We start from the raw sequence: 19,778 nt of genomic DNA, 5'->3' as shown, positions 1-19,778 counted from the left end.
TAATAATAAGAAATGACTTTCAGCTACAGTGGGACTAGGGGGTAGGGCTGGGACCCAACAAGCAGAGGCTGGAGGAGAGAAAACAAGGCATCGGGTGGCCTCTAGGGGTTCCAGCCTTGGGGGAAGCTCTTACAAAAAAAGCCCTGTACACAATGGGCCCTCCAAAAGCCAGAATGAAGATGCTCCAGTTCCTCCATCATCAACATTTGGAAGAACCACTGATGGTGCAGGAACAGGACAGCTAAGATGGAACTCAAAACTTCCTGCTGGCTTGAGCCCCAAGCCATCTCCCAGGCTCCCGTCCATCCTCATCTTGTCTCCTGGGGCCCCTGATGGCACTTTCTCTTTCCCACATGCCACTGTCTCCTCATCAGCCTGGTATGCAAAATCGCCAACATCTTTCCCACCAGCTGGCTCCAAAAGAAACCCACGATGCCTCTTTGGGTATTATGACTATTAGACATGGAGAAAGTGACAGCTGTAATTGAAACTAACAAACGTGAGAACAGAAACATTCTCAGAATTCTTTGAAAGTTCTGCTGCTGTCACCCTTGGCTGTCACTGGATCCTCAGTGGGGCAGGGTCCTCGACCTCTTGACTGGGTCTCTGCCTATCTTATGGCCCAGAAGGGGAGACAGGCAAATACAAGCCATGGGGGTGCAGCGGAAGAGGTGCTATGGCAGGCGCCCCTCCCCGTCCCTGTCATTCCAGCAGCATCCAGCCTCCCTCCATCTCCAGCTGTGCCCCACCTCCTCTCTGTCCCTCCCCTCCTAGAGCCCTGGCAGCCCTGTCCCAGGAGCTCCTTGCTTCTCCTCCAGGCTCCCCAGGTCCAAGTGGGACTCACCCACCACCCAGAAAACATCCCAACAGCTGTCTGCTTAGTCAGCACTTGATAAAGGATTGTTCAATAAAAAGAAACATTTCCAGCTAAATTACAAATAACCCCAGCAGAGGTCTTAAATTTTAAATCCTCCTTCTAGAACATACACCCTACAAATATTAAAGTTTCCTCTTTGCACAAGTGGTGAATCACACAACTGATCAAGTTCTCTCTCAGATAATTATACCATCTATCTATCTGGAACCCAAACGCCTCACCCTGGGTTTCCTATTTGCCACATTGGATTGCATCCCCTGTTCGATGCTTGCCCAGAACCTGTTTGTTATTTTCAGCAATGGCTTAAGCGCCAGCTACATGGGCAGTGTTCTGGCGCAAGTGCCCTTGAGTTCTGTTTTGTCTTTCCACTGCTGCTCAGAATTCCCTTTGAGAACTCTAAGTGTCAACAGGCACGATCATTATTTGAGTCACCTGATACGATACAAGAAAAGATGTCACAGTGGCTGCCAAACGGGACACATTATTGCCAGGTTCTGTGCCCTAAAGGAGGGGCACAGGGCAATCCAAGCAGATGGTCTGTGAGCTCTGACAGCCAGAAGCTTTCACGAGGGCAGGAGACTCACAAGTGAGCTGAATCTTCAGCACAGAGCAAGGAAATGCCAGCCACCCTCTTTGCTCAAAGTCAAAGAATGAATTAGCACTTCTCTGGGCTTGAAGTGGGCTTGAACTTGTCCAAGGATACTGAAAGCGTGGGGCAGCCTCCCAGGATGCGGCCATAACCCTGCTGGGAAAGCCACAAGGCGGGGACTAAGATGGCAACAGGCCCGCTGTCCTCCTTATCAGAAGGGTCCTGCACCACCTTGGATGTGCCCACTTGCCATACAGCTTCCTCTGTAAAGCAGAGGGCAGCTTGGCCTGTCACTCAAAAGTACCACGGCTTCTCCACGCCCCCACTTAGTCCCCCAGAGCTGTGCCACCCAGCCGGATGGGGCTCCTCTCCCCTGGCTCTCCCTCTACACCTGGAAGAAGGTGGCCTCAGTCTAGCTGCAGCCCCTCCGGAGGATAGGGTTGGAGGGTCAGTGAAGAGAAAGCCAGAGAAAACACGAGGCTACCAAGGCTTCAGGACAAACTCTGAACGTCCCCAAATGTAACCATCTCTGCCTTGATCTCTGAAAGGTCAGGCCAATTGTCGTTCTGTGGGTTTGTTACTGTCCCATCACCCCTTGGCTTTCCCTGGCCCCCACTGTCACTCTGTCCTCTGCCATCCCCCAAGAGACCCAGTGCCTGGTAAACGTTTGGGCCGCTGCAACCACTAAGCACTTCAGAGCCTCCACGGGCCCCCACCCTAGAATCGCCCCCACCCAGGCCCAGCTCCGCGTGCGTGTCGGCCAGCTCTGGCCTTGTACTTCACCAAGCTGCAGCTTCCGTCCCTAGAGGGGGCGACGGGGAGAGGGGCATAAAGGCGGTGGTTTTGTGGTCTCTAAGGTTCGAGGCTCTTGAGCCTTATTCATATCCTTTTCCATCGAGGGGCATGTTCACAGTCAGAAATGATGTCTGGTTCAAACTTTCACTGAAATTTGTTCACCTACTGTTCTAACTGAAGCCTCAGGGCCTAGTTACTCCGGAGACCACCCTGACCCACGAGCCCAGACCAACACTCATTCCCTATTTCAAAAGGCCCCGCCCTCTTGCTTCTCGTTGTCCAACTGAGCAACGCCCACACTTCTCAGCTATTTGCCAAGCAGAGATGATTGACACAATCTGTGTCCAATGAAGAGCCGAGTCTTTAGGTCGCTACTTTCTCTCAGGGGCTCCGGAAGAAGGGGGTTCCTTTCGGGGAAGGGGGTGGTGGGTCTCAGCACCCTTCAGACCCCCGAGGGAAGCCCGCCCACACTGAGGCCCTGAGAACAGGCAAGGCAACCTGATCCAGAGCTCAGGAAAGGAAGAGTCCCGCGCGCGAAGCTTCTCAGCCAGGCCCACCTGTACGTGTGGCCCCCGCTTTCTTCGCGTTTGCTCTGCTCTACACGTCTCAGTTCTAGTTCTTTTGTGTTTGACCTTCACTTTGCACTTTGGCAAAGTTCCTCTGAAATGCCACCTGGCCTTGGTCAATCTAAGGGAGAAGGAATCTTGTCTTCACAGAGGCCAAGGGAATCAGTTTGGAGCCAGAGGCAGCGGGAGGCCACCGTGGTGCCAGAGACCAAAGAGGCCGACCGGGCTGAAATACTTCAGCCTGAATGACAATCCGGGACAGCTGGAGGGGCGCATCTCTTCCTTTCGAACAAAACAGCCTCACAGCGGTGTGTCCCTTCTCTCTTGATCAGCTTCAGGGCTCTACCTGTTGGCCTGAACACCTGTGGGGAAACTGGGGGAAAGGATAAGGAAGAAGCAGGGCCAGCTCCAGAGGAAATGGCTAACCTGGGGTGGAGGCATTCCCGGCTGTAGATGCTCAGGGCTGCCCAGGGCTGTGGAAGTCCACGGAACCTCTCTGCCTCACCCCCTTATCTCCCCAGGAGGAACTAAATGTGTTTGAATGGGATCTTTGACCACAGTGGGTCCACCAGGTGGCAGTGCTACCCATGCCCAGTCCGGTCAGAGCCTGCAGTGTGAGAGAGCAGCCACCAGAGGGCAACACAGGGACAACCGTTCAACCACGAGGCTGGTTGCCTAGCAGCTGTGACGCAATGGGCTCCCAGTTTGCACCCTCCTGGAGGCCTCCCAGGTTATTTCTGGCATGACAGACTGTTGCACAAGGAGTGGCCTCAGAACTGCCTCTCTTTTAAGCCTGGAGAATCTAAAATGGTCCAGGACCCCAAATCCAGCACCACCCTGGCGTCTAGGGGATTGGGCAGCTACTGTCCCTGCTCCTAGGAATGCCAAGGATCAGGGAAAGAAAATAAACATTTTCCATTCCCCTCTGTGGCCCCACAGTCAGTGGCACGCTCCGATTTCCCTAGTGGCTAAAGCAGAGCAACCCCCCTCCCCCGCCCTCTCCTTCTAAGCAGGGGCTGGATTAACAGTGTATGACCTTGAGCCAGACCTTGAGCCTCCAGCTCCTCAACTGTACTTCAGAGGGATCGAGAGAGTGAAGATAAGGCCCAGCCCTGAACTTCTGTGGTCTTGATTCTGTCCCTTTTCCCCTAAGAAGTCTGTCCTTGCCTCGAAACTCTCCCTGATTTTGATGACCCTGAAAATAGAATTTTTCCAGTTACCGATGGATAAGTATGACCTGAGAAACCAGAGGTGGAACCAAAAAAGTGAGGCAGACACAAGACACAGGGTGTGGTTATAATGAGCTCAAAGCCTGTGCCTGTCTGGTCTGTGAAAGGGCCTGGGTGAGACGAGGTCAGCGCCTCAGGCAGAGTCAGGGGGCCACTCTGGCCGTGGCATCAGTAGTGGTTCCAGGCACGTCTCTGGGTCATGAGGCGTCCACTGGCCCTGGTACTAGGCTCTGACTGGGGCCGGGGTGTCGATCACTAAGGTGTCGGGGTCTCAGGGGCACCGCGGAGAGGATCACACTGGCATGTGCAGCTCATTGTACTCATCCTGGCCGTCCTCGTCAAAGTTTGGTTCAGCATCTTCGGAGTCCAGCTGTGGAATGGAGGAGAAGCTTGGGAGAGGCAGGGACGCAGACTCACCGCCTCCCATTCCCCTGCAACTCCTCTGACCAGCAGCCCTCACTGCCCCCAGACCTTCCTAGGCCTGGCTGTCTACAGGGACCGCGGCCCCAGGCTGAAGCACTTTCCTCTGGCCAGAGCCTTCAGGTCACCCCCCAGCAATACCTCCTAACAATGAGAATGACAGCAGCTACCACAGAGAAGTGCTTTCCTGGGGCTCCTCGCTCCTGCGGTGCCTTGAGACCCCATGTGTGGGTGGGCGATTTTCAAAAAGATGTCCCTTCCCCTAGCTGATAAAAACAGGGCTCGGGATGGATTGTGGTGCCACCTCACCCCTACTTGTCCCTCAGCTGTGTGCTTTGATTCAGGACATGATCTTCACAGCTATCTATAGCAGCCCTGTGCTTTCTTCACACCAAACCGTGGTTCTCACTGCTCTACCTGGATTAGCATTGCTTTACCTGGTTTAATCCGCACCATGATCCTATAAGGGAGAATCTATTAGTAGCCCCATTATACAGATGAAAATAAAACTTCAGAAGGTTAGTAACTTGCTATCATCACACAAGAGCAGAAACTGGCACCCAGATCTCCCTGAATCCAGGGCCCATGCCCCCAAGACTGCACCAGGCACCATCCCTTACCGCCTGCAGCTCCCTGTCCTGGAAGAGCCGGGGCAGAAGGCAGCGCCTCAGTGGCACCGTGAGCAGAAGCAGGAAGGGGAAGGCGAGGGAGGCCGCCGTGGACTTGACCACCCAGAGCAGTGCGATGCAGCTCAGCTGGATGCAGGTAAACAGGTGCATCCGCCAGGTCTTCACCTGGAGAACAGGCGTCAGGTCTCACCACACAGCAACCAACCAGCTCCCAACTTATCTTTGGGGACTCGGCTCCCCAGGTCCCAACTTCTCCTCCATGGTCATCCCAGCCATCTCCAGCCCAGGGATCCCTTGGACACCCTCGCCGTCAGCCCATCTCCCCACCTCCATATTTCCTGGCCCTACCTTGGTCACATAGGGCTGTTCAGGATGGTGTTTTGCTGGCATGAGGATAAGCAACAGACGCTGGGACAGCTGGATACCAGACAGTGATGTGACCCCCATGTACAGGAAAATCCCAAAGAGCACGGCCAGCGGGATCCGGCGCAGCACAGCCCCCATGACGATGGACAGGCCTGGAGGAGGTGACACAGACCTACATGACCCCTGGACAGCCCCCGTGAGGACAGGTGGGCCTGCTGGGGAGGGGACGAGCTGGACCTCATCACTATGACCAAGAGAAGATGGAGAAATGGAGCAGGACTTAGAACCAAGAAAGGGCTCCAGAAAAAAGGGCACATGGAGTGTCAAGAAGCAGGTTTGGGGGTCAGAGCAGGGCCAGTCATGACGCATTCAGAAATTCAGAAGGGGCCTGGGTCAAGTCTGGGATGGAGAAAGGATTTAAAGTCCAAGAAGGCCAGTCTGTGGGGCGGGGCCGGGGCCTTGCAAGGATGCTCTCACCCACGAGGCTGGCGATGAGCACTCCAGTGACCCGCTGCTCCCGCACCTCCTGGATCTGGGGCTTGTCGCCAGGCGCAATGGCAGTGCGCATAACGGTCAGTGCATTCACATGGGTGACTGAGCGGACGGTGGCAGCCGTGAGCCAGGGCAACCCAAACAACCCACAGAGCCCACCCAGGGAGCCGATCAGAAGCAAGTCCAGGTGGAAGCCGGAGCCTTTGAGCAGCCTCCGTGCCTTCTGGCTGACGATGAGCCTGCGGGGAGGGGACGGGCAGCGGGGATGAGAGGCAGGCGGGCCAGCGGCAGGATCAGGCACACACCGCAGGGACAGTGTAGTGGGGCAAGGACACCCACAGCAGAGCTTTCCCGGGACCTGCCAGCTTCCCCTTTCGAGTTCTCAAATTGAAGTTCTCACATTTAAGCAAATTTGAGCCAAATTCCCATACTGTGGATATTTAAAACACCGCAAAAGCCAGATGCCAGCTCTCACCACATCACTGTGGTTTAACCAAAATGGGATATATGTGAGCATCACTGGGTGAGAGAACACGCTGCCAGGGTGTTCTGAGGACTGTCAAGTGCCACCCTGCAAATGGCGGTGGCGACTGACAGATGTCACGTCAAAGCACAATGGGGAAACTGTGCCCCAGGCCGATGTACACCCTACGGCTGCCAATCCCACAGCTCCCCACCCCTCCCCCACCTCCTCCATCCAGGGTGTCCCCAGCCCGCTCACGCAGTGATTTGTGTCTCCATGAAGATCAGGATGAGGACCAAGAGAGCAGGCACGGCGGCTGCCACCATCATCCAGGGTGGGAAAGGACGGGCACTGCCCAGGGGCGGGATGAACCACGTGCGTTTATGGGGGGAGGTCACTGAGAGCCCCGTGGGCACTGTCAGCTTCTGCACGGCCAGAAGAAAGATAAGGTTCAAGGATGCTATCTCCCCAAGCTAGGAACTCCATGTAGCAGCTGCTCCCTGCAAGCACTGTGCCCCTGGTACCAGGGCTCCAGGGAATTTAGGTCTGAACAGTTTGGAGGAAATTAGTTTTGTATCCTCCGAAGTCACTGTCCCTCCAAGGGTCTGGTAGAGGACAGGGAAATGACATACCTTCTCCGTGAGCCCCAAAGCTGTCAGGAGACCTGCTGTGGGGACGCCTGTCATTCTGCTCCCAGTCCCACACCTGCTCCTCCAGGAGTCTTGACTGAGGGTCACACACAGCCCCAGACCCCCTAGCTGGCCACTCAGGTGGACCACACGGCTGCTTCTGAAAGCCTCAGCCCAAGCACCCCTGGGAGCCCTAGCACACCAGCATTTCACCAGGAAAGCGGGGTTCCAGGCCTGACTGGCTGCTGGGAGAATGAGGAGGTGTTGAGGCCTCACTCTCAAGGCCCTGGGGTGAGAACCAGCGGCGAGAGGTGGTTGGGAGTCACTCACCTGTGTGTAAGTGTCTGTAATGGAGTAGTCCACCAGGACCATCACCAGAATGGAGATGGGGATGCCGAAAGTCCCCGATGATGCGGCGAGCCTTGAGAGGGGCCAATCAGGGTAAAGGAGCCGAAGGAGGACAGTGGTGAGGGTCAGGAGAGGAGCACGGGGGCTTAGAACCCCAATCTTGCTTGCGTCTAAGCAGGATCCAGGAGTCCCCTGACCTGTCCCTTTAGACCCCACGGGTGTCGGCCCAGCCCAGGAGGGCATTCCCCTCCTGATTACACTTCTCTGAGGCTTCAGACAGGGAGGAGGGCTGCAAGGACTCGGTTCAGGTCCCCGGGCTGACTGGGAGAAGGCGCAGCCCCACTCTGGAGCAGAGCCTGGCGGTGACAGCAGGAACTGAGGGAGACCCACGGAGCCTCCCCAGGCCCCAACCCTGCCAGCAACACACCTTGCCACCCAGGAAGCGGCTGTTCCTGAACTTGCGTAGGAAGAAGGCGATGAGAAAGGTCCCAAGCATGAGGATGAGGGACAGCAGAGCCGTGTTGGGCTGGTTCCTCGGGCCCGGCAGCCCCTCAGTGGGAGACGGGACACTCCCATTCAGGTCCTGCCCAGCCTCCAAGGCTCCCCCAGGGGGGTAGAATGGCAGCAGTGGGATGCTCCATGAACACCTGTGTGGGTTACATGGCCGCCTTGGCGCTCACCTGGGTAGGTGGCCCTGATTTCCTACCATCAGCACACCTGTGAGGGACAGACCTGACCGGGCAATGTAACACAGGACATCCAGCTACATCTCACACACACCCCCCCTCTGCAAATGGTGACGCGAGGACCCCCAGCCCTGCAGCACTGACAGTGCCCTCCTCCTGCCACATACCTTTGCAGGTGAATCCTGGAGTTCAAACATCTGGGTTGACTCCCTGCCCTTCAACTCAGACCTAGCCTAGGGTGTCCTCAACCCCCCATGCTCACACCCAACAGAGCCTTCCTCTTTGTTCCCTCTGCCCACACCACTCCCTCCCATGGTCTCCTCCCAAGGGCACTGCCCAGCCCCCTCTACACCCACCCCCAAGACCTCTCGGGGCCTCCACCTTGTAGAGCTTGTGGAAGGTCTCATAGATGAAAATGAGCGAGATGAGGAAGGCAAAGATCTCCTGGGTGAAAGGCGAGATGTAGCGGACCAGGAAGCTGCCTTCCGCGGCTACCAGGGCAAGGACGAAGACCACCAGCCAGAGGCCCACCCACACCCGGCCCGTGAGGTACTCCAGGTCCTGGGCTCGGCAGAACTAGAGGTCAGGAGGGAGAGAGGGTTACCCACAGCCGTCTGCCCTGGACGTCAGGGACCCAGGGCACAGGCAAGAGGTGACCCCCAAGGGAGAGGGGGAGAGACCGCTGGGCCCTCTCACCTGGGCTGGGGCATAGGATGGGGCAGGTGACCCCGGGGGAGGGGTGGGGCAGGCTGTCACCTTGAAGAAGGCTTCTTCGAAGACAAGCAGTGGCCCAGAGAAGCCGACCACGAGCAGCGGCTGGGCCCCCAGCAGAGAGAAGAGGACGCCAAGCACAGCCGTGGACACAATCAGCTCAGACACACCCATCAGCCCCTCCGTCTTCTCCCCTGGGGCAGGCAAGGGTCGGTGGGATGGGCCTGGCCCAGCTCCTTCCACCTGGCCCCTCTTCCTCGTCTAGCTTCCCTAACCCTGGGACCCAAGAAGAACAGAGCAGCCCCCTAGGGTGATATCTAGGGCCCCTCACCACTCTCATCCCTCCTGCCCCTCACCACCAGCCTCCAAGGTGATCATCGGGTCCCCAATCCCCTCCCATTTGTAGTCCCCTAAAAGTGACTGCTGGGACCCCCTAAGCTGAGCCAGCAGCTCCTTAAGATGGTCACAAGAGGGGTGATCTCCTCTCAGCCACCGGCCCCCTAATGTGATCACTGGGATGCCCTGACCCAGAAACCCAGCGGGTGACACTGAGCCCCCTCACCTCTCCTCCCACCCCCTCACCTAGCAGCCCCCCGAAGGTGATGGCAGGGCTGAGGGCAGCGAAGTAGATGAAAAGCACGGCGGCCACGCACTGGGAGTGCAGGGCGTCCCGCAGGTCGCTGGGGTAGTGTGGGTACCGGCGCTTCACGTCCCGGACAAGCCCCCCGAACACCGAGCCCGTCCGCAGCAGGGGGTCATCTTCGGGGGCCGCCTCGGAGCCCCCCAACTCTATTGACAGCTCTGGGGGCACAAGGGGCTGCTGGAACACAGACCATGCCCCTCGTGCTGGGAGCAGGCCCTGGGCTCCATCCTTCCCAGCTGGGGACGCGTCGCAGAGACCAGGGTCAGGGGTTGGAAGCCATAAACAGGGCTCAGGAGTCAGGATGGGACTGGGGTCAGGGCCTCGGGAGCTGGGGTGGGAGCATGTATGCTGGGAAGGGGGGCTCCAGGCCCCCAAGGGTCTGACCTTTCCCGGGGGCCACGTAGCCACCCTGAGTGGTCATCTCAGCTTTGGTCTGCTCGCGCTCCCGCCGCTTCTTGAGCAGCTCGCGCTGGAAGGCAGCCACGGAGCGCAGCAGGTCCCGGCCCTCCACCTCGGATGGGGGGATCACGATGCTGCCATCCAGGAACTCGCTGATGGCACTCAAGAGGTCCTGCCGGTCGTCTGCCTGGTAGGCAGCCTCGTGAAACAGCTGGGGGCAGGAGAGGCAGGGGCTGAGCTGGCGGCCCAGGGAACCCCTGGGATGGGGGTTTCGGGGACCAGGTGTTGGGCCATCACAGAGCAAGAGGCAAGGTGAACGTTCAGCCACATATACAGGTCTTGTCCACTTGTGAAAAGTCTGTGTTGTCCGGCAGGCAGCCCCAGCCCAGGAACACCACCTGCACCCCCAAGAGTGCCCTCTACTCCCCTCAGAGCCTCCAGACTTTGCCACAATGCAACACCTAAGGGGCTAAAGCCTGGCAAAGCAGGGGCCATTCTGATTGGAGAAGGCCCCACCCTGAAGGTTGGTAAATCTTTTGAATGTCACCCCTGGCCAGAGGACCCTCCTATCCGAGCCCACAAGAATCCAGACTCCCATTCAAGTCTCATGTCACATCCAAAACTTCGGAGTCTGGGCTTCCTCTTCTCTGCTGAATCCACCCCACCATTCCCACGGCCCCAGCCCCAGGCTCGCTTTTCTCTCTCAACCAACAGTTCCCTCTACCACTCTGAAGCAAGGCCTGCACCTGGGAGGGCCTCTAGTACCCCTGCATCCATGGGCTCCACTAGGGGCAGTGAGAGGGACAGGAAACAAGTAGGGCTCAGGTGAACAGGAGAGCACCCTGCTCCAGGACTGCAGGACCCACCTTGTCAGACATGAGGGTGGCAATGGAACGCCCAAGCTCGTGATAGTCAGTGCTGGTGTGGTTGGGCCCCAGCATCACAAAGAGAAAGCGAACCGGCACGGGGACCTCAAGCACAGATTCCAAGAGTACAGCCTCGTTCAGGCGCACAAAGGCTGCCGCTGGCTGCTCCAGGAAAGGCACACAGCCTGGGGGCAGAGTAAGGCACAGGGTGCTGGGCAAAGGGGAGCAGTCAAGGCAGGCCCTAGAGTGGGTATCTGGGGCCATCACATACAGCTGTGCAGGCTGTGCACTGCGTAAGGAAACCCCAATCTAAAGAAACCATATTTGTTTGCGTGTTTGAATATTTATTATAATTTACCAACAGATGGAAATCGAGGGTATTAAGGAAAGCATGCTATTTTCTAATCCTCACAAAGGTGCTACATGGACTAGAAACAGTCCATGATAGCAGAAAACTGGATGGAAAACAGGCAGAGGATTGGGGAAAAAAGGGCTAGGGGCAAGATGGGTTGAGAAGAAGAGCAGGGGCAGGGGGGGGGGGGCAGGCCTGGTCGGGGATGGAAGGAGCAGCCTGCAGGCCAGAAATCATGACACACAGACCCCGGTAGAGGCACCCATGCCCCGCAGCCCCTGCCCCTAGAGCCGAGCCCTCCTTACCCACAAGCACGACAGTAGCCTCAGCATCTTCAGGGATCTTCTCCAGCAGCTTCAGGCTTTTCCCCCGGTGACCATCTCCCCCAGGCATGTGGAGGGGCTTCTGAGGACGCAGAACTGGAATAGGGCTGGGACCCAGACCGGAGGCCATGGCAGGCCCTCCCATCCCTTGCTCTAGGCCTGGACTCTGCCCTCCCATCCCTGGATCTGGGCCCTGCTTTCTCCCTCCCCAACCAATGTAGGGACTGTTGGTGATGTGCCCCATATCAGGAGGAGACCAGCCCAGGATCCAGGTCCCTCTTCCAAGCCCCCCACTATCACCTCAGCCTTATCTTGTTTAAGTGGCTCCCTGGGGTCTGCCCCATCATCCCATTTAAACATCCTGTTTCTCCAGGGCAGGTCCCTCGTGCTGGTCACATAGGTCCCCCACATGCCGAGTATGGGGCCAGGCACCCAATCTTCCTGATCCACTCAGTGAAGCCATCCATAGCCTCCATTGAAACTGGAAGCCTTCTCCACCCCACGAGCCCAGGTCAGAAGAAGGCGACTGACCTCCTTGGCCTCAGGATCATGAGGCCAGAGTGGGGCTGGCTCCCCCAGGTCATCGACCATGGTAGGCACTGCACCGTCAGGGCCATGGCTGGGGGTTGGGTGATGATTCCCCAGGACCGAGTTCACACTAGAGCTGGACGCATTTCGGGGAAAGAAGCCACTGTCCTTGTCATCATTGGGATGGCTGAGGAGAGGCCAAAGGGGGCAAGGCAGATGAGGAAAAGAGACCCTTGGTGGACTGAGGTCATAAGGAAATGAGAATGGAGGGTCAGGGCCTCTAGCCCTTCTGCCTCAGTGTAGGAAGGAACTTTCTAACAGTTGATACTTTCTAAAGAGCTCCCTGTCACTTGGGGTATTCAAGCAGAGGCTGGAGAGCCACTCAGGAGGGTCTGTGCTCCTGGAAGGGCAGCTGAACCTGAAGGCCCCCTCCCAGGCACCCCACCCTGGCACCTGTGTTTCAGTAGCAGGGTGCGAAGGACACTGGCCCTGTCCTCTGGCCGGATCTGATCAGACACGATCATGGTCTCCACCACGAGATGTGCGATGCCTGGGAGAGTGGTCTGCTCCAGGTCCAGGAGGGCAGCTCCTGGGGGCACAGTCAGAGGAGGAAACACGGTCCCATCAGATAGAAAAAAACACCCCCCAGTGGCCTTGCTCCCCGAGGGCAGGCAAACATGCTGGGTGAGCCCAGCCCCCAGGGCACCCAGGCAGACACACAGTTCCATATGGTCACAGCCCAACCCAAGAGGGATGAAAAAAGGAAGCACAAGGGTGAGGGCATGGCCCCTGCCTCGCCCAGAGAGGGTGTTATCTGCTGATTTACTGCACGTGGACGGACACCTACTATGCCCAGGTACAGTACCAGGTACCAAGGCACAGCCCTGCCCCTCAGAGCTTATGGTTGTGCAGGCAGCTGGACCCCACGACCCCAGAAGGGCACCCAGACCTCTCCTGGCCCCAGGGCTCCAGGGATGAGTCCCTCGGGCCAGGCAGCCTGGCACAGGCTGAGCTCTACGGTCTGTGAAGAGGGTGTGCAGCACCAGGGCCAGGCCTGCAGGGCCCTTACCGTGGGCGATGGTCCTCCTGAGCTCTAGCAGGCTGCGGAAGGAGAGCGAGGCCACGTGGGGCTTCCCCCAGCGCTCCGTCTCTTCCTCCACGTCCTCCTCAAACTTGATCCAGCGGGCCGTCTCCCGCCAGTGGGGCTCCTGGCTGCGGTCCAGCATCAGCTCGTTCAGCTCCACAAACACCTGGGGTGGGCGCCAAGGGTGAGGGCCTGGGGGCCACCAGATGGGACCAGCTGTCTTGTGGACATGGTGATGGGGCCAGGCGAGGAGGGAGGGAAAGGGGGTCTCTGGGAAGGAGAGGTGAGAGGAAGCCAAAAGTCCACCCCTTCAGGGTCCTGTACCTCATGAGGCCTCCGGTCCAGCTGCTTCTTCTTCTTCTTCCTGCGCAGGATGGGGGCCAGGCCACCGGGGCTGCCCCTCCCACCCTGCGTCCGAGATGGCTTCTTCACCAGGTGCCGCCGCACACCAGGGTTGTCCTCCAGCCGGTGACCTGCAGAGAAGGTGGGCTTGGCGGTCCCTGGACTCCAGCTCAGGGCCTCGGGGCCAGCCCCTCCAGCTCTGCCCAGCCAGCCTACTTGGGGGGTGGCCCACAGTCACCCAGGGGCCATGCCAACAAAACTACATCATCCAGAGTGGCCATTTCCTATATAAGGAGACTGAGGTCCAGAGAGGGGAAAGGACTAGTCCAAAGTCACATGGGGAACCACTGGCTAAGCCACAATAAAAATACAACACCTAACTCAGTCCACAGCCCCTGCCACAACCACTGCTTCTCACTCTGCACTGCAGTGAGCCACGTTAAGTGGCCGGGCCCCGAGACCGCGGCACTCTCCCTGCACCCCCTCAGCACCCATGTCTCCCCCATGGGTACACGTCCAGGCAGACTCAGGCTGAGTTTCCCTCCCTTCTTCCCCATCTGCCCCTTTCAGGCTAGCAGCTGTGGGGAGGCCAGCAGCCAAGTTACTCACAAGCCGGTCCCCCTGCCATGGGGCTCAGCTCGCCCCTGATGGATTCCCACAGGTCATAGTCCTCGAGGTCCAGCACAAACATCTCTAAGTCCTCTGAGGCCAGCAAGTCTCGAGGGCTAGGAGGGCTCCGGCCCTCAGTGTCCCCAGGCCCAGGGCTCAGTGCCCCATTGGGCTCTGTGACCTCCTCCAGCAGGCTCGTCATTACTGGATGGCTGTGGCCTTGGGCCCTGCTCCCTCCCAGAGCCCTGGCTCTCTTGAGAGGTGGGAGCCTGGACAGGAGTGGTCTCTGTCCAACCAGAGCTGAAAGTGGCCGGGCCTCCCGATCCAGACTCCCCAGGTCCCCAGATCTGCTCCCTGCTGCTTCCAGCCCTGACTCTGGGTCTGTAAACACACCCTCCCTCTGACCCCACCACCATCCCACTGCCACCGCTGCTGCTGCTGCTGCCATCGGATTGTTCCTGTCCCTGTCCTCAGGCCCTGGCAACTTTCCATGACGCACTGAGCTCAAAGCCCTCCCCTGCACCCCACACGCACAAAGTGGTTCCAAGGGGGAGGAGGGCGGGGTCAGTGATGCCCCTGGCCTGGGCACAGAGCCCCATGGGTGATGACAGGTGGCACAGAAACCAGGGCACTGATAAGATGGAAGGAATGTGCCGAGATCACAGCCAGGCGTGGCCAAGGGTGGTGTGGTGGGAGTGGGGGACCCTGACATAGGGAGATGCAGAGCCTAGAAGAGTGGTTTCAGACTCAGGGAGCTGGTTTGAAGCAGATAAGCATTTGCCCAGAGAAGAAGAGCCTCAGGGGAGGGGGACACGATGATATCTCCAAACGTCACATGGAAGAGGGGCTGCTGTATTCCGGGGGTGACTCAGAGGACACAATCAGGACGGAAGGGCAGAGGTGCAGTGTGGGGAACTCTCAGCTCTGGCACCCAAGGCGTGGCTTGGTGAAGTAGTGAGCTCCCTGTCACTGGCCACATTCCAGCAGAGAGGGATACTACAGAGGGGCTCAGCCTTGGGCTGGGGAGAGCACGGGGCCTCTCCAAGGTCTCTCACAGGCTGGGCACCCATGGGAGTGGGCCGTGGGGGCTGCCACAGGATGTCACTCACTCTTCATGTCATCCAGATCGGCGGAGCCCAGCATCTGGGCCTCCGCCTCGTCAGTGGGCACCTGCTGCTCTGGGCCACCCGGGCTGCCCAGGGCACTGCCTGGGCACAGCCGCTCCCGCAGGTCATAGCTGGCCGAAGGGCTCCAGGGCCGACTCTTCTCTCCAGTGACTCGGGAGACACGGGCCCGGGGACTTGGGGAGCTGAGGAGGCAACATGGCAACCTTGGACTTGGCAGAGAACCTCCACAGACACGGGCCAGGTTAGGGGTTCTTCTGCCCTCTGTCAGGGGACAGGGCCTGGAGACTAAACACAGGCTCCTCCTGGGCAGGAAAAAGCTCACTTTCACCTTCCCACCCCCATCACACTGGTCCCCAGTTCCTCTCAATCCCCTCTTCACCCAGACACCCTCACTCTCCTGGAAGACTCTTTCCCTGTCGGCCCTCTGGTTCTCTCCTTGTCAACTACCAGCACGCCCCTTCCTGCCTCCTCTACCTCCTCTCCTCTCCTCCTCGCTTCTCTGGGGTTGGAACTGGGGACAGTCCTCAGGGTCAGGAAGGAGCCCAGGACCTGCTCTGGGCTGGGCCAGAGGCCAGTACCTGACTGAGTGCTGGGGGCTCTTGTCGGAACTCAGGCCCACTGGCGGCGAGGGCTTGGTGAAGGCAGCCCTCCCTGAGAGGCCGGGACTGTCATCCTCGTCACTTCCAATGGAAAACTGTGGATAAACCACACGTGCCCTGGGTCCCTGCCCCAACCCCACACTCAGCCCCGCCTTGCCTGCCCCGCGCCCCCACTCCCCGCTGCTGTGGCCTCCCCTCCTCTCCGCACCCCTCCTTGAACAGCCAGCCCTCCTTCAGGGGCAGATCCTACCTTTGCTTTTGGTGGGGACCCTGAGGGTGGGGGCTCCACGGGTTCTGCCTCAGATTCCCCTTCCTCTTCCTCCTCCTCTTCCTCCTCCTCATCCACTCCGGCTCCCCCCTCCTCCTGGATGGGAGGGGTCCCCTCAGAGGGAGGAGCAGAGGTTTTTTCCTTCTTTCTCTTCCTCCTGGTTTGCCGGGCAGAGGTGGGGGGCAGTCGCCGCAGCTTGTGGGGTGGAGGCAGGCGCGCCGAGAGCGGGTGGTGGGTATGGTGGGATGTGTGCCGGTGAACTGAGGGTGCAGGAGAGCCTGTTGGGACCCCTACAGCAGAAGAGGGCCCCTTGCCACCCTAGTGGCACACACCTTATTCTAGCTCAAAGCCTCAAACAAGTGCACCCTAGTCCTTCCTCTAGAGCCAGGCTCCCCCCAACACCTGTGTTTGTGTCCTGTCATTGATAAGGCCTGGGAGAGTGGGGGGATGGAGCAATGGAGAGGGGAGGTCATGGTGGGGATGGGGGGACATGATACAGCGAGGAAAGGAAAGGTAAAGTCAGCAGAGCTCAGAAAGGGAGGGGAGGTGGCAGACAGAAGAAAGCAAGGCCAGAGGTATGACAGAGCCTTAGAGAAGATGAAGGTCACCAAGGGAGGCCTCAGGCCCATCTCTCTACATCTCCCCTATGTCTGGGGCCCAGCGCCCCTGGCAGGCAGACAGGTGATGGGTGAGTGAGGCAGGATGACTTAACATGGCATGGTGGCCCAGCACAGCGTCCAGCACAGCATCCAGCATAAGACGGCACCGGGTGACCAAGCCAGTGGAGAGCACGGTGATGGTGGCAATGAAGGTGATGGTGGTGAGGGCGGCCACACTAGGGGTCCCCAGGCTACCCACACTCAAAGTCCCGCTCGCTGTAGCTGCGGCTGGGCTTCTCGGGGTCCCAGGCCGGGGGCTTGCTGATGAGGTCCCCAAACCTGCTCACAGCCAAGGTCTTGCCCAAGTCATCGTCCTCCTCCTCCATGTCTGGGCTCAGAGGGGGCTCCTCCAAGGGCACCCGGACCTGTAGACTCAGACAGACTCTCCTAAGGACACTTGACCCATGTACGCCCCACACCCACCCCAACTCCAAGCCCTTGGTGGGGATGGGGGAGCCCAGCAAACTCCATCTTCTACTCCCTGTGCCCCAAGCTGATGTCAACCTCCCAGGCCCCCAGGGCTTGTAAGGAGTGGGGGCAACAGATCCAAAAATTACCAAAAGACCCCTTCTTTCTCCATATTCCCTGCCTAGTTCCAACTCTGGATCGGGGGGGGGGTCCCCCCAAGGTCGACCAGAAGACGCCCCTCTCCTCCATGAAGTCCCTCCCCCTCCTCTTCTCCCAACCCCGCGAGGGTCAGTCACCTGGGGTAGGGGGGAGGCGCCCCCGGGCGGCGGGATCACTCCGTTGGCCATGTCCGGAGAGGCGGTTTGGGAGGCTCTGACTCACTGAGGGATCCGTGACCCGGGTGAGAAGAAGGGGGCGCTGACGGGACCTAGTGGGGAGCTCTGGGGGAGGAGGGCGGGGTCAGGAATCTCGCGCGGCCGCCCCCTCCCCCTCCCCGGAGCCGGATCCCCCGCCCTCTCGTGCGCCCATCGAGGTCCCGCCACGCCCGGGACATCCCCGGGCCCGGCCCGCCGCGCCCTGCACCGCCCTGCGGTACCTCGGGGGCCTGGAGCGTGCAGGACCCGGGCCGGCCGCCGCGCCTCATCTCCCACCCGTACTCGCTCCGGGGCCTGTCACTGCGCAGGGCCGGACGGCCGGGGGGCGCCCGCGGCCGCGGCGAGCCAGGGGCGCCAGGCGGACGCAGGCGCCGGAGCCCGCACCCCGCGGCTCCACCTCCTCGCGCTCGGCTCCGCAGCTCCGCCGCCGCAGCCGCCGCCGCCGCCGCAGCCGCCGGGCCGCACAATGGGAGCGGGCGGGTGGTGACTCACCCCGCCCCGGCCGGCCCGGCCCCCACGCGCGGGCCCCCGCAGGACCCCACCTGTCCCGCAGCCCCTTTTCCGGCGCTCCACGCGTTGCCGGGGGCGGGTGCGCCGCCCTCCACTCCCACAATCCCCAGATTCACGCACCACCTTGCTTTTAGCTTCCCCTCCCCGCAAGAGCCCTGGAGGCGACCCCTCCACAGACGCCAGCCCCGCCAGCCTTGGGAACTGAGCTCACAGACCCGGGGAAGCACCCACCACCTGTCCCTTCAGTCCCAATACAGCCCCCGATGTCCAGCTTCTACCACCAGGCACCACCCAACATTTGACCTTGGCACGTTACCTCCCCTCCCTGGGCCTGGGTTTCCCCATCATAGCCAGCGTGGTCTGGGGAAAAAGTGTTCCAGAGTTCTATCCAGCACTAAGCTTCTGTGGCTCAGTTTTCATACGCCTTCTCCACCTCTCTGGACCCTGAGGTCATGTCCTCTTTTCCAAGGGCAAAGGTCTTTGAAATGAAAGACCAGAGCCCTGTTTGACCCTTTGGGGTCTCGCTGAAACTGGGCACCTAGCACAATGCCATGTCTATAACAGGCCCTCGATAATACCTGTTGAAGCCACAACCCTAAATCCTTAGAACATAGGAGGGTGTCTGGGGAAAACCCAGGATGGAGCTGAGGGCAGGGGAGGGTGAAAGCGGCCAGGCCAGGCTCAGGAGAGAGAAATCAACTCCTGGGGAGGGGGACAGGGTGATGGGCACCAGGGGTTCCGTGTGGGGAAGAGGCTTAACCCTATGACCTTGGGCATGTAATTTACCCTCTCCCAGCCCTGCCCTTACCTGGGTCTCAGCTCAACCCATCCTGGGTGGGGTGGGCTCATTTTCCAGTATGAATGGTGTCCTTATAAAAAGGGGAAATATGGGCACAGACATACTAGGGGAAAACAACATGTGAAGATTGGAGTGATGCTGCCCCAAGCCCAGAACCTACCAGAACGTGGGAGCAAGGCCTGGAACAGATCCTTCCCTAATGCCTTTGGAGGGAACATGGCCTTACTGGCATCTTGATCTCCGACTTCCGGCCTCCAGACCTGGGAGACAATAAATTTGTGTTGTCTAAGCCACTCTGTTCATGGAATTTTGTTATGGTGGCCCCAGCACATGAATGCACGTCCCAGTCCCTTATCGCTCTGAGCCAGGTAACTCAGTTCCGAGTTGAGCCTTGAATTCCCCAGTTGGGAACATTTCTGAGGGCTCTGGCCTTCAGTTTACCTTTGACACCTTGGTCTTGCTCATGGCCCTAGTCCCTTTCTTTTAGCCAGTAAAGTCAGACAGGAGGTCCTTTCATACCAAGACAGCCTGGGGAGAGTCTTGCCAACCTGGGCCCTGGACACTGATGCCCAAGGGCATCACACAGCTCATCCCTCTGAGGCCCCACCTTCCCCAGGGAACACACTGAGCACATGTTTCCCACTCAGATCTCCTGGCGTCCAAGAGGCTTTTCCTCTGTGTCCCACTGCCTCCAGCACAACTGTAATTGTCAGTCTCCTGTAGATTGTTCCCAATGGGGTCTTCATTCCTGTGACAAAAGAGTGCTCCTTGCATGCACTAAGGATGACCACTCTGTGTGTGTGTGTGTGTGTGTGTGTGTGTGTGTGTGTGTGTGTGTGTGTGCGCGCGCGCGCATGCATGGTGGAGGTTTTGGTGCCCAGTTACAGAAGATAGACACTCTGGCAGTGTGACTGGTCATTATTCTCAGCTCTCTCTTCCTCCCCAAAGTACCACCTAATATTCATTATTCCTTTTAATAAATTCCTTTCCAGCTTAGAGTAGCTGTTGTTTGCAGCTCGGCATCCTGACTGATACAATCAGAGAGATGGGCTCTGAGTCCAGGGCACAGGCTGAGTGGGCACCAGGCA

At 59.0% G+C, this 19,778-nt stretch overlaps 1 protein-coding gene across 1 annotated transcript; it reads right to left on the bottom strand.

The window, feature by feature from the left end:
* Positions 1 to 4,104: 4,104 nt before the first annotated feature.
* On the bottom strand, positions 4,105 to 18,786 carry SLC4A3 (solute carrier family 4 member 3). Its single transcript, XM_032480337.1, is given in 25 exon segments — positions 4,105 to 4,426; positions 5,097 to 5,270; positions 5,454 to 5,623; positions 5,949 to 6,202; positions 6,685 to 6,851; positions 7,386 to 7,454; positions 7,456 to 7,476; positions 7,831 to 8,034; positions 8,036 to 8,050; positions 8,471 to 8,665; positions 8,846 to 8,994; positions 9,383 to 9,601; positions 9,828 to 10,053; positions 10,709 to 10,893; positions 11,366 to 11,465; positions 11,915 to 12,098; positions 12,365 to 12,500; positions 12,981 to 13,161; positions 13,320 to 13,468; positions 15,056 to 15,255; positions 15,652 to 15,767; positions 15,923 to 16,200; positions 16,799 to 16,964; positions 17,304 to 17,447; positions 17,603 to 18,786. Coding segments are annotated over 24 exon segments (3,687 nt in total). The 5' UTR covers positions 17,355 to 17,447; positions 17,603 to 18,786; the 3' UTR covers positions 4,105 to 4,348.
* Between the last annotated feature and the right edge of the window lie 992 nt (positions 18,787 to 19,778).

Source organism: Camelus ferus, chromosome 5, assembly GCF_009834535.1.
Source record: "Camelus ferus isolate YT-003-E chromosome 5, BCGSAC_Cfer_1.0, whole genome shotgun sequence".
Lineage (NCBI taxonomy): Eukaryota > Metazoa > Chordata > Mammalia > Artiodactyla > Camelidae > Camelus > Camelus ferus.
This window is presented reverse-complemented; position numbering and strand designations above follow the sequence as displayed.